The sequence below is a fragment of the Papaver somniferum genome, chromosome 5, assembly GCF_003573695.1.
Source record: "Papaver somniferum cultivar HN1 chromosome 5, ASM357369v1, whole genome shotgun sequence".
Taxonomy (NCBI): Eukaryota; Viridiplantae; Streptophyta; class Magnoliopsida; order Ranunculales; family Papaveraceae; genus Papaver; species Papaver somniferum.
Genome location: NC_039362.1, coordinates 124,100,820 through 124,118,282, shown reverse-complemented (window position 1 = coordinate 124,118,282; position 17,463 = coordinate 124,100,820). Strand labels below are relative to the sequence as shown.

The 17,463-nt window shown below is 35.5% G+C and overlaps 1 protein-coding gene and 1 long non-coding RNA gene across 2 annotated transcripts; both read right to left on the bottom strand.

The window, feature by feature from the left end:
• Window positions 1-6,216: 6,216 nt before the first annotated feature.
• On the bottom strand, window positions 6,217-7,213 carry LOC113277769. Its single transcript, XR_003325136.1, has 2 exons — window positions 6,905-7,213; window positions 6,217-6,583 (listed from the first exon to the last, which is right to left on the bottom strand). It is a non-coding gene; the product is annotated as an uncharacterized LOC113277769 (long non-coding RNA).
• Window positions 7,214-7,864: 651 nt separating this feature from the next.
• Window positions 7,865-14,493, bottom strand: LOC113282585 (protein FAR-RED IMPAIRED RESPONSE 1-like). Its single transcript, XM_026531624.1, has 2 exons — window positions 14,349-14,493; window positions 7,865-14,090 (listed from the first exon to the last, which is right to left on the bottom strand). The coding sequence occupies exon 2, from the start codon at window positions 14,085-14,087 to the stop codon at window positions 12,129-12,131; it is 1,959 nt and encodes a 652-aa protein (XP_026387409.1). The 5' UTR covers window positions 14,088-14,090; window positions 14,349-14,493; the 3' UTR covers window positions 7,865-12,128.
• Window positions 14,494-17,463: the final 2,970 nt, after the last annotated feature.

The following is a 17,463-nucleotide window of genomic DNA, read 5'->3' as shown; positions in this document are numbered from 1 at the left end:
TCATAAACAAGCTCTATTTCCAAACCACCATCAAGCTCTACTTGCAAAGTGAGTATATTCACCATTACTAATACTATATGGACAGTTAACATCTTCTCTACTAGGACGTATCACTAATACAATCTTCTCTCATAGAGTCATCATTGCAGCTGTCAAATTTGCAAGTTACCTTCTCATTTAGCCATGGACTGTCCATATATTTATTCGAAGTGTAGAAATTGTGATGGGACATGCCGGTTTTGGATTGCAAAAACTGATGATGCTGAAAATGGAAGAATGTTTCTAAGAGAAAAAAACAAGGGCCAATGCAAGCCTATTGATGGGTGTGATGAGTGTTATATGAAGGGAAATAAATATGTTGAAAGAGAAGATGAACCAATGAAGATGGTCCTTGACACCGAGCTTCCAGACGATGTCTTTGAAGATATTCGTGAAAGGCTCAAAGGTACCGTAACTGTTGAAAAGGGATGGTAATAGATTAGGAGATCATCTTAAACCAAAAGTACTCCATTCGCATGTTTTAGTATGTTTTAATTTAAAGTTTCATATAATGTAATAGATTATCTAAGAATGAAATAAAAAGAGCATTCATAACTTATCTATAATCATCCCGACATTGTATTTTTATCCAAACCAATGCCAGAATTCTGAAACCAAAATTTCTGAAGGGTGTACAGAATGCCGGCATGGACAGATAACTTATTTACCATGCCGATTTTCTGGAAAATTCTCCAAATTTTAAAAAATCAGATTTCCGGCATAGATTCAAGAAATATTTCCATGTCGACATGGTCCAAATTCTATACAGGAATTTGGTAACTTTCATCCTTATTTACCGGCTTAGTTTTAGAAAAAAATTAAATGCCAGAATTAGTTTCGGCATGGAATTATAATTACTTAACAAGGCCGGAAACCTTGCCGGCATTGGCGTACCTAAAGATTATCTAAACATGTTCAACATAAACCAAACAACTGAATTGTGCTTAAATGTTCTTAATCCAGCTATCATAAACCAAAAATAAACCAAACAACTAAAGAGTTCATCATGAGTTACAAAAAAACAAACAAGTTCCAGATTGTGCAAAACTTAACAAACACTATCCAAATGAAGAAACACAAATACAAATCTAATATCACTTGGTCTTTTGCTTCTTGGAGACGACCTTCCTCGTTGCCCCGAACAAAGCTTTTGCATTAGGGTTTTCCATTTTATCAAGTTTTTCCTTAACTTCCTTCATTTCTTCAGGGGATAAAACCTCTCATTTCTTGTTCTTGTAACCAAACATCTTCTTCAACTTGCCAAGCCGACGTCGCTAGTTTCATACATCGAACACATAATTAGTATATATATGTTAATATAAGAATATGTATACATTAAACGACTAAGAAACTAACAATACTTACTAGAAATCCAACGGTCTTCTCAAGTCCGACCATTGTAGGTGGTGCCTCTATAGGAGTTGGAACGTGAGGGTTTTTCTTGGGTGGAACTTTGACGTTATCTGGGCGCACAACAAAAGGATGTGACCATTGGAGGTAATCCCACATGTAGTCGGGATGGGCTTCATCACCGTTTTCCGCAATCTTCCAATTACTAATATCTACCAAACGATGTGGTTCCCTATCCCTCCAATGTGTTGGTTCTGTATTTGGCGTATACTCCACCCTCAACCTTAAGGAATATGACATGCTCCGCTCATAGTCAACAGTGTACCTTTTAAAATCAAGTGTCTCACAACTAGTTTCTTGTTTATATCCCAGTTTCCGCATCACACGTTGGGGATCAACCATAACGTATCCCTTTGGGTGGAACAACGGTCCATTGTAAAATACAACTTTGTTATACCTCAGAAAGTGGCGGTTTTATCTAGCTTCCTTGTAAGGGTCGAACACAACCTCTTTGGTAGTCATTGCGTCCAGAGCCAATCTCATATCTGTCAGTCGACGATTGTTACCGGGCTTCAGAATATTATTGAACTTGTATCTCTTAGCTCTAGGCTCCTCGGGATCAGAAATGTTTTTTATCTTCAAGAATTCGTAGTTCGTGAACAATGTTGGGAAGTGTTCATAAGCCCACACCTATGCCAATATGGAACGATACATATAAGAAGCAGTAAATTTTGTTTCTAATAATAAGGATACATGTGAACAATATATATATGAACATATGTTTAAAAACAAAATTACCTAAAGTAGAGTGAAATTACCGAAAAATTGGTTGGTAACAACCTTAGAGGCCCTTCTCATCTCCGTCATCAAATGTGCCATTACCACGATGCCCAAAGCATATCTACAGACCTCTTCCAACGGATCCAAGCATTGTAGGTGGTTTGCACTCACCCTGTTCCCACTAGCGTCAGGGAATACCTTAGTTCCCAAAATAAATAACAGGTACGTAGCGGCTGTATAACAAATTTTTGCGGGGTCCCATCCTTCCTCCTTTCGTGTCTCCTCGGTCCCTTCAAATCTCTCCTTAAGCATCTTCAACTTGATTGTCTTTGTCCTACTTTTCTTAGATACATAGAAGCTTTCCAAAGAAGTTTTGTAGTCCCAACCAAACAACTTGTTAGTAAGAGCGTGTAATTTCGACCATTCCAAGTCCTGACACTTATCTCCTTCTGCAACTGATTTGCCGGAAACCCATAAGCTTAGAATATTCTTAGCATCATTATGGATCAAGGTCATCTTCCCAAATGAGAAATGCATGGTATCAGTTTGACCTTGATACCTCCCGATGGAGCAATTGACTGTCAGAGATCATACTTCACATAATTTTCAAGAAAAGCATATAGCCCGGAGTCCTTTACTAATTTCCGAACCTCTTTACATTCCTTATTCAAAGGACAATCACTCGCGGCTTGATGTCGGCAAACACGCACAGGTTTTTTATGATCCTACAATTAGGAGACAATACAATTAGAAGATTTTACATAAATACAAAACAATACATATGCATGCGATAAAAATTCTTACACATGTTTGATAGATAGTACGAGCCCACATGTCCTTGTATCTAAATAGTTGTACCGGACCGCCAGCTTCATCCTAAAATTTATCACCACCAAGGTTAGGTATCATGTCATCAGAATGAGAAAGGTGCGAACCTTTTACTTTGACTATTTTATTCTTCTCTTGATCCCCTTCACCTTCACCTTGTGTCAGTTGTTGACTTGGCCCACCACCTTCCTCAAAAACTTCGCTTTGGGTTGCTAATTGACTTGGCCCACCATCTTCCCCTTCAACCTCATTATGTTCCTCCTCGGCTTCCTCTTCATCATGCTCATCGTGCTCAACTGTTCCAGTACGTTCACAGATTACGAGTTTTCTACGGTCACCACCACTCTCCCAAATTTTCCCTCTTGTAGAGCCTTCCCCCAAACGTTTGTTGCGACCTTGTTCTTTCCCTCGAAGAGAAAGAGACTCATGAGTACCAAGATCGTTCTTCTTTCTTTTCTTGATGCCATCATCTTTAGATTTTGCTTTCTTAGCTTCCCTGGCTTTAGCCCTGTATCAAAAAAAACACGAAATAAATATAAGACAACTCATAATCATATCTAATGCCGACATACCTATGCTGAATAACGACATAGAATCATCATTGACGGCATTGGTTCACGAAATAACGTTCATGCCGAGACTAGAAAACAACATAGTAATTTAACAAAAAACTATGCCGAGACATGAAGTCGGCATTGTCGAATAAATGTCGACAATGCTGGTAGGCTTAGGTAATTCCTAGGTTATTCTTGTATGCCAAAAGAGAACTACCTGCACAGACGTAAAATTCAAAACAATACTGTAACCATGTACCGGCATAGTATTCATCCTAATTTCAATGCCGGTAGTGTTAGGTAGTTCCTAGGCTATTCCTGTATACCAAAAGAGCACTGGCGGCATACTCGAAAAAATGTAACACAGTGCCGTAACAAATTACCGGCATGGTATTCATCCTAATTTCAATGCTGGGACTAAACATTCAGTTTCAGGTGATTTTAGTTTTGTATCCGACATAGTATTCATACTAAATTCAATGCCGAAACTGGCTACCGGCATGGTCTTCATACTAAATTCAACGTCGTAAACGGGTATCAGCATTGTATTCATACTAATTGCAATGCTGGCATTGACACTCAACTGTTTGAGTTAGGGTTCGCGGATTCTAGCCTAAACCCACTTCCTTAAATCGATTAGATTACTTATAGAACAGTTCAGAAGCACATACCTTCTCATAGAAGTCATTTGCTCGAGAGTTTGATGGTCTGAATCCTCTTCTTCTTCTTCTTCTTCTTCTTCTTATTATTATTATTCTTCAAGAGCAATCGGATTGATCCTTTCTTCTTGTTTTTGTTGAGCTATTGATTTTGATTTTGATGGCGGATTGGGATTGAGTTTCTTTCGTGGAGGCATGGTTATAGATTCGGGTAATCGACAAAGATATTTTTGAGTCGACGATGAAGAACGATGAAGATTTTTTTTTTTTCAAAACCCTAACTTAAGAAGAGTGCCGAAACAAAATGAATAGGGAATACTGATTTTGGTTTTGATATTAAGTTTTAAGTTTTTTATTTTGTGGGAAGGGTAATATGGTCTTTTTATAATATTTTTAATTAACCAAAGGGTATTTTAGTATTTCCGCCTCCAAAAAACACCCCTTAAGCTTTAAATTTTTTTGATACCAATGTTGTTAGTTAAAACGGAAAAACAATTTACATATTTTCTGAGTTGGATTTGGACTAGATTCTCATACAGCTTTTGCAGAGGTGCAGTGAAAAAAAGGTGTTCAATAGTTTCGTCAGAATCACAGCCAAAAGTGCATTTCGGAGAAACTTCTCTCATGAATCTGGCTAGTTTGGCATTTATTGATACTGCATTTTGTAAACATTTCTAGGAATTTTTTTTAATTCTCGATGGTAGATTCAGTTTCCAGAGTTTTTCCCAGAAAGAGTCCGACATATTTAAATTGTTAGCAATTTTTGTACGACAGTGAATTCTCCAGAGGGAGTAAGCAGCCATCTTAACTTATCAAATTTATTGTTAGAATGCACTGGTTGTGCGAGTCTGATCCTATATTCTTTTCTGCAATATTTGAGGGGAAAGTCGAGGAAATTAAATTTGAGTTCCACTTTTTGGTGATTGGGTCTATGAGATCCATCATAAGTGTTAGATGTGTGTTGTTGGTGTTCCTAAGTTGATTAAGATTAGTCCCTAAATCTGGTATCCAATTATCCTCCTGAAGCGACGAGGGTACCCAAATACACCACAATCTTTTTGTTTTCAACCTATAAGTCTTCTTACCGAAAGTGATCGTCTATAGACAGAGTCGAGATAATACAAAAATCGATATTCACACTTTGTGTGATTGTCTATGGATACGAGATCGAGATAATACAACTACCAAAGTGTGATACTTGATAATAGGTTCGGACTTAACCAAACTCTATAGGATCACTATCAAGTATATCAGAGTTAACGTTTGTGTAATTTACTTTAAATTATTTAAACAAATATAATTGCGGAAAACAAAAGTAAATCACACAGCAAGATTTTTTATCGAGGAAAACTGCAAGTGCAGAAAAACCCCGGGATCTAGTCCTGAATTGAATACTCTCAGAATTAAGCCGCTATACAAAGTCTACACCAACTTCGTATAGTTGAGACCAAGGAAATACCCCTAGTTCACTTAGTTTTCTCAGTATCCCTGCGCTTTCGACTTCAAAGGTCACGCACTGGTACAATTCCTTTGGATCGTATTCCAAACAGTAAAGGAACACCAAATATTTTTGGTAACAACCCTATTGATTCTTTCAAGATAAAGATATCTCAAGTCATATGCAAAGGCTCTTCCACTTAATATTTGGAGCCAACTTGAGAAACACTGTATCGGGTAGATTATACTCTGATGGTCTCAACATCAAGTTTACCGAAAAGAGTGAAATTAAAAAAACGACATCAAGGATTGCATTTCTCTGAATATTGCAAAAAAAAAAGTGCACTCAAATTCTCTAAGGGTTCATAGCAAGGATTCACAACAAGTATAACTACATATCATGATTATGATGTTCTAAAACAAGGATTCACGACAATGGAAACTGGAAATGGACGGACACATCGCAATGTTGGAGTTAATAGGAGTGAGTTGGGAAACATAACTTACTCAACAACAAAAATGCAGAGATATATAAATTCGAGATACGGAAATAGCTTTGAGATACAAAATACTTAAAATGTTAATAACAAGCTTCAATTAATACTTTGTAAACCACACATCACCTGCAACAGTTTGTGTGATTTAACATTTCTTTTAAAATCAAACCAACAAATTACATAATTTTTATGATATCTATGATTAACATTTCCAACCTAATTACACAGACTCAATGAACTACAATTGAACGGGAAATTTCAAACCATAATACTAATTCAGACACTAAATCGCTAATAATCATTCAACATTGTCACAAACAAAATATAAACTTCTTCAACATATCTTCATATATCAAAACAAGCAAAAATTGTATTTTAACTTCATAGTTTTCTCCCTTCTCAACTCCAACAACACCGGTAAAATTTTGAACAGTACCAACTGTGGTTTGTATCGATTGCATGCAACAATATATGAAACCGAATCAGTGTGAAATTCAACAAATATCAGTAAATTAACAAAATTAATGATATAGATATGTAACATATTCATCGATTTTGAAACAAAAAAATAACATCATGAATAGATCTGTATCATATGAAGGAGAATTGAAGCAAAAATCAAACCGACGAACAAAATCGAACAAATCAACGTCATTAGCAGTTAAGGAAGATTTGAATAAAAATCAAACAAAACTTAAAAATAAATCTAGTAACACTATAAAAAAATCAAAATTAATTGAAACACAAACTAATTCAACACCTTGAATCGTTGGTTACAAGTTAGATACGAAGATTACAGTTAAACATCATAATGATTTCAATCTCAAACCCTAATTTCGGTTTTTTTCTTCACGGATTTTGATTCTGAATCTTGTAATAATAAAATGAAGTTAAAAATAGTAGAGAAGAGATTTCTTTAGGTTTGATTTTTGAACTTTTTTGATCTGTTTTCTCAGTTTCGAGTTCGACTGAGAGAAATAAGGAGAGAAATAACAGGAGAAATGAAATGAATAACGCTGAATTAATCTTTTGGTAATGCTTATCTCTATTTACATTTTACATAAGGATTTTTTTGGTAAACTACTTTTCCGGTTTTGAGCTTCTATAAGCTTAGGGATATATATTACACAAAATTGGTCAATTAACCCAATAACGACTTCCTAGGTGAAAAAGACATGTAAAATTTGATACTGTTTAAATGGACGAGAATGTAAAAATAGCCAGGATGTAAACAGTTTCATCCTACCCATTTTCAAATAATTTTTCTTATTTTTAATTTACATCAGGATGCATCCAGTTTCATCCTCACTATTTTTTAAGTTTAAGTCAGGATGAATCCAGCTTCATTCTTGCTATTTTTTTGGTGTTCATTTCACCTATATTAATTTTTACTCGTCCATTAGGACCATGTTTTAAAAATATTTGGTCAAATGACCCATTTTCCATATATATTAAGGTGAAAAGGGTATATTTCAATGGCCCTTATATTAGGGGTATATAGAATATTATAGATAAATATAATGTTCCCAATTTGATACAGTTCTCTAGAGTCTTGGGCCGAATGTCAGTTTGCTTTCCATGAAGTATGGAAATTGTTGTCATGTTAATAAGTATACACATATCAGATTTCGATGGGGCTGGTAAAAAAAGATGTTCACAGGATTACTACTTTTTTATTGTAATATAGAGAAAGAGGAGAAAGGGACACAAAGTAGAGAGGTAGAAGAAGGGAAAAATTTTTATTATTCTGTGTAGAATACAAGAGATTAGGCCTCTATTTATATAGATACAAGAAACCCTAATCTTAGCTATGGGGGCATCTTAGTAAATAAACAATGGTTTATAACACTCCCTCTGATGACCACAGTGGCTAAATCAATACAAACATATCAGGAAAACTCAAAAGAGAAAAACCTGAAATTGTATAAGCATGTAAAGACCCAAAACAATGTGGGACGCAAATGTTGCCTCGTTAAAACCTTGACAAGGAAAACCCAGTGGGACAAAACCTTGACGAAGGAAAAAGAGTACAACATGCTAAGCCCAGTAAATGCACCTTTGATGATGGCGCTCCCCCTGATGAGTACTTCAGTTAAATCTTGACTTCCAAATCTTTGAGTAGTGACTTCCCTATTTGATGAACGGATTTCTTGAATGCAGAAGATTCTTGTTCTTTCGTGAAGAAAATTACTACTTGATAAAGTCTTTTTTTGTGTTAGTCTTCTAATAGTAGTTTTCTCTAGTCTACATGCTTCTTTAAGTACCTTGACGGCTTGTGTCATGGGTTGGTAGATTCTCGGAGATGATTCGCAGAAGTTGTTGATGTAGTTTCTTCAACAAAGTGCCAACATGTAGATAAATTACCATACATGAACAAAACTGTATTTGTGAGAAGGAAATCCAAATTCTTAGGAGATGATTAAGTTGATTTGTTTAATCAAATGTGGGCATCCACTAAACAACCAAAATTGATACAACTCCCCCTTAGATGACCATCATATTGAATTAAATTGCCTCACTAAAACCTTGTCAATAAAATCCAATGGGGAAAAAAATATGGACGAAGGAAAAAGAGCACAAATATCAACATTAAAAGAAATTGAAACGTCAGAGATGTTGCCTCATTAAAACCTTGTCAGGAAAACCACATGGGACAAAACCTGAAACGAAGGGAAAAGAGTACAACTTTTGACGTATTTATCGATGCTAACTCAACTATATGAGTTTAAAAAAAATAAGAATCAAAAGAATAACTCTAATCTATCTTAAAGACGAGTTTAAGCTAGCATAATTCTAACCGCAGATTTAAGAAAGAAAGAAAGAAAATAGAATCTATGCTGCTAAAGCGTGGATTTATTTGTGTTTTAAGGACTCCTCAAGAGACATGTAAAGTTGATATCATCAACTAATTAATCCGGATCTTTACTTTTGTACCAAATTTCTAAAAACACATAAAAGGATTGTTAATCCTTACATGATCGAGTCAGGCGGCTGTTTGAATATAATTTTAATCCTATAAGGATTAAAAGTTTGAATATGTTCCCAACCACATAAGAGTCCTTCCAGGACTACCACGCCAAAGGCATCATACATGGAGAACAAAAATTCATTGACACAATCCTAGGGTGTGAGCAAAAATAGAACCCTCAAATCGTTTTTACAACAAACACATTTCTCGTACAACACATTATGACTACACCGTCTTGGCAATTTTATGGTGTTAAGTCTTGGATCCAAAATTGCGTTAATTGAGAAATTAATCCAATTTAATTTGGATTGTATGCCAACCAATCACATATGTCGATATTCCTCTACAAAGGGGTTAATGAATATTCGACCACAATTTTTTTCAGTGTATGCATATCTTAAAAAAAAAATTCAATCAACTGGTACCAGTGCTCGCGGGCATTATAATCTCATCATTATCAAGTGAGAAGATATTAAACTCGAGAACATGAATCATAATTTGGTATACTCAATTGAAGCACTACCTATAGCCTCTTATAGAACGCTACTTATCTTCTAGATGTGACTGGATTTCCTCTTAACAGGCAAAAACTTTTATAAAAGCAAAATGCTAAATTTCACGCCAATCATATAATGACAGCCTTAATTGATTTTATCGTGATGGGAGAAAATTGATATAACTTTGAAGTTAATGAACACCAACGTCTAGTGGTGTATAGTCTCCCCCTGATTTTGGCGGAAATATTTTCGTCTCATATACGAAAACAATCATAAAATATTATCCGATTCACTCAAGGACATATACTCATAATAATTTCTGGATGTCAATAATACCAGTTAGACTATAGATAATGACTTTAAAAGCCATAATAAAATTGTCCTTAAAAATTGTAGTCTACTACTGACATACAAATTTAATATAAAGCATGGATTTTAATGGTTATAGGAAAAAATATATAAAAATATGCAACCAAATCTAGAATGACCTATAAAGCCGACGAGATATCCATTCACCTAAGAATGAAATTATGGACACTTTATTTCATCAAAATAAATTAATTTTAAGATCAATATAGTCATTACAAAGACTAATAAGATAGGCTAACAAACCGGGTGCACACCCATTGATCTTGACCGTCCAATTATATCCTAATTCCAATTGGTTGATATGTTTCTTTTGGAGAAAATAAAGAAATTGTAGTCGCTTTTCTATGTAGAAAAAAATATTTTTTGGTTGATGAAAATTTCTCTGGAGGAATAGAAATCAAAAACCAAAATTGGCTAAAAATACTTAGAAAGCCAATTTTACATCTCATTATAGAGAATTTATGGAGAAGACTAATACCGATTGGTAAAACGATATACCAAAATCGTATAAACGGCGGGAAAAAAAAATCCTGCTTGTTATGGAAAATCCTTTGTGCGGTAAAAAATGATTTCTGTAAAAGAATAAAGCCAAAAGAAAATCACATGATCATTGTCCAATGGACAAAGATACCAGTATTAATGGGCCGGAGGTTTTTCAACCATGCACGTGATTGGCTATCGTAAAAATAATTAAATTACGGTAATACCAAGTTTTGGTGATTACAGTTTCATGGAAGGTATCGAAACGTTAGACCACCTTTTGATGGATTTTACTTTTTTCTTTTCTATAAAAATAAATAGAGAAGAAAGGAAATCAAATGTATTTGTTAAAACTTGATCACCCGGATTCCATGACTGCGTCTATTTTCAATTATGGATATCAATTCCTCCAAACAAAAAAAAATGGTTATAATAATAACCTTGGAGGTGCAAGATAGGTGAACAAAATCCATTCACCTTGATATTTGACCACGTTTATTGAGATCGTGGTAAATTAAATTGATAGTTTCCAATGAAAAACCGCCATGATACGTATTACAAACTTCAAGTTAAAGAAAACAATATAAAGAAAATCGAATAGAAGATCTTATTAAAACATTGTAACCTGTTGTCTGCTCCTAAATCCAATGTGCAAAAATCATCCTTAGTCGGCCCATATTAAATAACCGACATGAGTTAGGAGACTTATATGACCATGTGCATAGCCGATCTCTTAAGGTTACATCAACCCCCATCGGTTCATATCCTGCCTACAATACAACAAGAATAGTTAGAACTTTGAAAGTGCTGCAGCATACAAATAGCATTAAATAAAAATAAAGAAGATAGATTGTGTGGAAAAAAAATAATCCTTTTTTCGTCCTCCTTATGCAGACGACTTTGCATATCCATCAACTATATATTTTTGTTATGGTTTCAATCACTCGAGGTTGCTTATAATCGACGGCTTTTATCATGAGACGCTCGGAGATTAGAGCTTCGTCCGTGATAACGTATTGTAATATAGAGAAAGAGGAGAAAGAGACACAAAGTAGAGAGGCAGAAGAAGGGAAAAATTCTATTATTGTGTGTACAATACAAGAGATTAGGCCTCTATTTATATAGATACAAGAAACCCTAATCTTAGCCATGTGGACATCTTAGTAAATAAACAATGATTTATACCATTTTTTATTTTTTTTATCCTGGTGTCCGGATAATGGGCAGTGCAATATTTTGATGACAGGTAAAAATGAGAACCAAATTCGTGGATAAAAAACAAAATAAAAACATTACTTGAATTTTGTCAATTACACGGAGCTGGGCAGATTCCTATTTCTTGCCTTCTTTGCGTGGTTGGCATTTACACCATTTATCGAAGCAACAGGTGCAATTACCTTGCGTTTACTGATTTTTGCTTTTAGTTCATCTATAGCATTCATCACGCTAATACTCTGGTCTTTGCAATCTGCTGACATGATTGAGACTTCATGGAAATACTTGCACATCTCATCGTATTGGATTGACATTCAAATCTTTGTAATTGGCTTTAACAAAAGAGCACTTCCGTTTAATGTCATGGAGCTAGGCAGATTCTTATTTCTTGCCTTCTTTGGTTGTTGGCATTTACACCATTTGGTGAAACAACAGGTGCGACTACATTGCTTTGACTAAACCGGCATACCAATTTTTGCTTTTAATTCATGTAAAGCATTCATCACAGTGATACTCTGGTCTTTGCAGTCTGCTGACGTCGTTGCGATTTCGTGGAAACACTTGCACATCTCATCATATCGCTGCGCACTTGGGTTGACATCCAAATCTTTGTAATTGGCTTTAACAAAAGTGCACTTCCGTTTAATGTCCTTCCTCCATCTAGAGAGAATATACTTAGATGGCACTTGTTGCACTTCACTTTGGGTCAGCACAGAAAGTGTGTGCCTGCATATAATCCCGCTAAACTTGAACAAATGACATGTGCAATTCAGCTCGCAGTCTACTGCATTGAAGTTAACAATAAACTTAGCATCCTTCTTATTGTCTCCAACTTTAACATGCTCGGTGACTTGAATTACAAAAATAGAGTCTTCCTCCTTGACAAGAGAGGTATAACAATACAGCTTTCCCATTATCTCTTCCTGAATTTCTTTAAATTTTGTATTGGTGTAAACTTCTTGAAACTGTTTCTCAATCTCATAATGAGTTATGCAGTCATACCTTGAATACAGAGATTCATAATCTGCCCGGCTTTCCTTTTCGACCTTACTTCTTATAATGTTATCATACTCCTCCAGAAACTGCTTCAAAGTCGTTTTGGAGTTCACATGCCCATTGAATAGTGCACAACTGCTCTCACTACGTCGTGCAGTTGACATTCCTGCCCAAAAAGTTTCTTTTGTATAAATTGGAACCCAGCGATGCCGCTCTACATACAGTTCTTTTAACCACTCGTTGTCATGAAGACCATATTTCTCAATCACTTTTCTCCATTCATCTTCAAACTCATCTTTGCTGGTAGACTCACAAACAGAATTCTGCAAAGATATTTTAATAGCTTTGTACTGAGAACATCCTTTCAGCTTCTCTCGAGTCTTTTTCATCACTTGCCATAAGCACCATCGATATTGGACATTAGGAAAGACAGTTTGAACAGCCTTTTGTACAGCTTGGGATTGATCAGTGATAATGGCTTTTGGAGGAATTCCCATCATACATGCCAACCAAGATTTAAATAACCACAAGAATGTCCCGACATCCTCATTTGACAGCAAAGCATAACCTAATAAAACAGGTTGCCCATGATGATTCACGCCGACAAAGGGAACCAAAGGCAGAGCAAATTTATTTCTGAGATATGAAGTGTCAAGTGTAACAACATCTCCAAAGTCTTCATAAGCTGCCCTACTCCTTGCATCAGCCCAGAAAATGTTTCTTACAGTACAGTCTTCATCCATGTCCATCACATAAAAGAAATTTGAGTTTCTAGTTTGCATTTTAACAAAAAAATTCTGTAAAACTGCAGCATCACCTTCCTCAAGTATTGATGTTTTCACCTGACCATAGTTAGTTCGAGACCTTTTATCCCCAACCATTAGCTTTTCACATACCCCACTTTGAACAATGTCACCTGTCCGCGACTGTTGACGTACTCTTGTTTTTGCATCTTGATCCAACTTCTTATATTTAAAACAGTGTGTCTCGCCTGGCGTCAGCGGATGGTTATGATCAAGCGCAACAACGCTCAATATAAAACTACCATCACACTGCATTATAGTTCTTATCTTAGCCTGGCAATTAGTTCCTGAAGTGAGGTTCGAGTATCTATTCTTTGATGTGCTCACTCTCTTTTTTTCTCGAGAACATGCATATGTGAAATATCTTAAAATCCCATAATCATCACATCGTGTTGATCTTCTATGTACACGAAAGCCTTGTTGAATACCATAATTTGCATAATAACGATAAACATCATCTTGGGAGCTAAATACCATACCTACCTTAGGTTGTTCAAGTTTTTCGCTCCCTTCCGAATGTTGCTCATTACCTTGCTGGCACTGGCCATTTCCTACATTAACATCGCAAACGCCCTCCTCCTCCACTGCAAGCATATCAATTCTTGTACTTTCCATTTCCTGAAAGATTTGAGCAAATAAAACATATATTGATATATAATTAGGGCAAATGCCCCTTACACAAAAAAATCACATTATTTTTCAATTGAACTAGGGAATGAGTTTAAATCTTTTAAAGAAACAAATTTACTAACGGGGATTCCAATCCCTAATAGTATCATTATTGATCAATGCCCAAAACCCTAACCCGAATAGAAAATCTAATACAGACATAATAAAGATGCCCTAATTAACAGGATTGGAACAATTGCTACTTACAGTGAAGTGTTGGTTATTCAGTAATAATACATCTCCTTCATTGTAACACTGAATAGGGGTAAAGAAATCGTTAATGGCGTCTAGCCATGGTGTCACTGGAAGACAACCTAGTGAAACTGTTGTAGTAGGAGTAACAATGTTGAGTTTGATCAAAAAAAAAAAAAAAAATGTTGAGAACCAAAAATGAATCAAGAAAAATCCGAATTTTATTATACGGATGGATGGGGCATACTCAAGTGGGCCATCCACCGATTAACGTGCATTTTAGGTGCGGAAATGCTAGGTTGACCCAGCAATGCTAGACTGACCGAATTTTGCACTTCAGTTTGCACCAAAACAGTAATAGATAGTGGGCCCCGCACCCCTGGAGTTTAGCAGGGACCCCTACTATTAGAGCATGGTACACAACGAAGTGTAAAATTTCGGTTACATATCATTTCTGAGGTTGACCGTTCTTGGGCCCGAACAAAAATTCGGACTGACAGAGAGAGCTGCGCCCACTTTTAACCATTAATGATTTCAATGCTAAGAACGTTTAATAAAGGCCATTGGATTCCTCTATCGGGATTTAGCTCGGGAACAATTGCGGTATGTGTAGCATCCCGTTTAGGAGGGACATTTCTGTTATTTTAAAGTACCTCTCCAACAGAGGAGGCCGCAGGTAGAGCTTTTCTATGTAACAGTCATATTATGTTGGAAGGAGATACTCAAGGCATAGTCGGAGTGTCCAGAGATAAAGAAACTATTATACGACGAAAAGAGTGCCGACCAGAAGCAGACCACACTCTTTTCACCGTATCGTTTGCTATCTAATACTACTTCACTTGAAGTAATAATACCCAGAGTACTTTGGGTAAATTATCATACATTGCTCGATATTAAAAACTCTAATCATGATGAAGTGAGGGACTCAAGGAGCATTTCAGGTTCGTTAACATAATCCGTATATATTGTCAAAACGCTAGATGGTTGAGTATAAATTTATAGATGATCATCTCATCCATATGAGTTATGAAATTAATTACATCACAATTGAATTGGTCGCACGAATATTCCACATACAAATTGTCACATTTTCACAAAGATTTTTTATTTTTTCATTTTACAAATTGGTTTCATTAAAAGAGACTAACTTAGGTTGTTAGAAACCCGTGGTACAAAAGAAGTAGAGCTATCTATTCCCGGGGAGAACGAGTTCCGAGCATTAGATTTATCTACTTGTAAGGCTTTAATAATACAAAAGGGTGGAGAGTTCTCCCAATTCGGAAAATGTGTAAATTGTTTTGCCTTTTTAGCTAATACATCTGCAACATTGTTTGCTGATCTAGGAACAAAAAAGAAACCTAAAACGTTTGAATATAAACTGATTTCTTGCTTGACTTCCTCCATAATGGCTTGATTCTTCCAAGAGATGGGAGAAGAGATCCCATTCAAATAACCAAAAAGATTCTTGCAATCTCATTCTATGTTGAAATTGGTGAGGTTCATCTCCTTCGCCCACGGTGATGCTTGTAATAAGCCTAATGCTTCTACTTCTTCTAGGGATGACGCTGAGATGGGTCCTGCTCTTCCATGTTCAAACTCACATGTACCATTTCTTAAAATTAGAGAAATACCTGCAGGGTCAGTTTTAGAAATCCATGTTGCATCCACATTAATTTTGAGCTGAGAAGATAAGGGTAATTTCCATGATTCTTTAGCCTGTTTTTCTGAGTTATCCTGAGCAAAAGTGTTGACCTGTTTCTCTAAATGCCAGTAAGTCAAGTGTCTCTGAATTTCTAGATTTACTTGAGGAATTGTTTTCCACTTCTTTCCGAAGGCCCAATTACATTTTTCTTTCCATATAAACCAAATTTTTGTTAAGATAATCTTTAAAGGGATAACTACACTTGGATTTTCTAACCAAGTTCTGCAAATGTCTAAGAAGGTGACAGAACTGTCGAAGTTCACTTGTATTGAATTTGGACTAGATTCCCATACATATTTTGAAAATGTGTAATGAAAAAGAAGGTGTTCAATAGTTTCGTCAAAATTCTCTCATGAATCTGGCTAGTTTAGCATTAATTGGTACTGCGTTTTGTAAACATTTCCAGGCAAAAAGTTTAATTCTCTGTGGTAGATTCAGTTTCCAGAGTTTTCCCCAGAAAGAATTTGGCATATTTAAATTATTAGCATTTTCTGTACGTTCATTCAATTTCCATACAAATATTTGACAGTGAATTCTCCAGAGGGAGTAAGCATCCATCTTAACTTATCAAATTTATTGTTAGAAAGCACTGGTTGTGTGAGTCTGATCCTACATATGTTTTCTGCAATATTTGAGGGGAAAATCGAGGAAATTAAATTTGAGTTCCACTTTTTTGTGATTGGGTCTGTGAGATCCATCACAAGTGTTAGATGTGTGTTTTTGGTGTTCCTAAGTTGATTAAGATTAGTCCCTAGATCTGGTATCCAATTATCTTCCAAATATTGATGATTGTTCCATCTCCTACTTCCCAGATGTTTTGTTGTTCTACCACCTTAATGCCTTTACTTAAACATTTCTACATCAAATAACTTGAAGTTGAAGCTATAGTTCTGAAGGCTGAGCCTTTCTTACAATATGTTGGTTTAAGTTGAGATGCTCAAAGAGAATTTTGTTCAGTTAATAATCTCCAGGCTAGTTTAGCTATTAGAGTAATATTCATCTTTTCGGCATTTATGAAACCTAAACCTCCTTTCTTTATGGGTTTACAAAGACATGAGTAATATCTGGGGCAATACCCTTTGGAATTGGTTTCATTATTCCACCAAAAATCCCTCTGAATAACATCTATTTTGTTGGTTATTTTCTTATGAATTATGAAGCAACCCATTTGATAGTTTGTCATACTAGCTAGAAATAATTTATTTAAAATCATTTTACTGGTTGATATATTACTTTCCCTTTCCATCCTTGTGACTTATATTCCATTTTTTCAATTATACCTTCAAAGACTTTTATTTTTGATTTATTGATAAATAAAGGAGCACCTAAATAAGAGTCTTCCAGATCGATTTTCTTGATTTTCAAAAGTTTAAAAATCATTCTTTGATGTTTGAGGTGTACCTTCTTGCAAAAGAAAACACCTGATTT

Bases quoted from the DNA above. Each gene is read 5' to 3' on its own strand.
- LOC113282585 (XM_026531624.1), bottom strand. From the start codon at position 14,087: ATGGAAAGTACAAGAATTGATATGCTTGCAGTGGAGGAGGAGGGCGTT.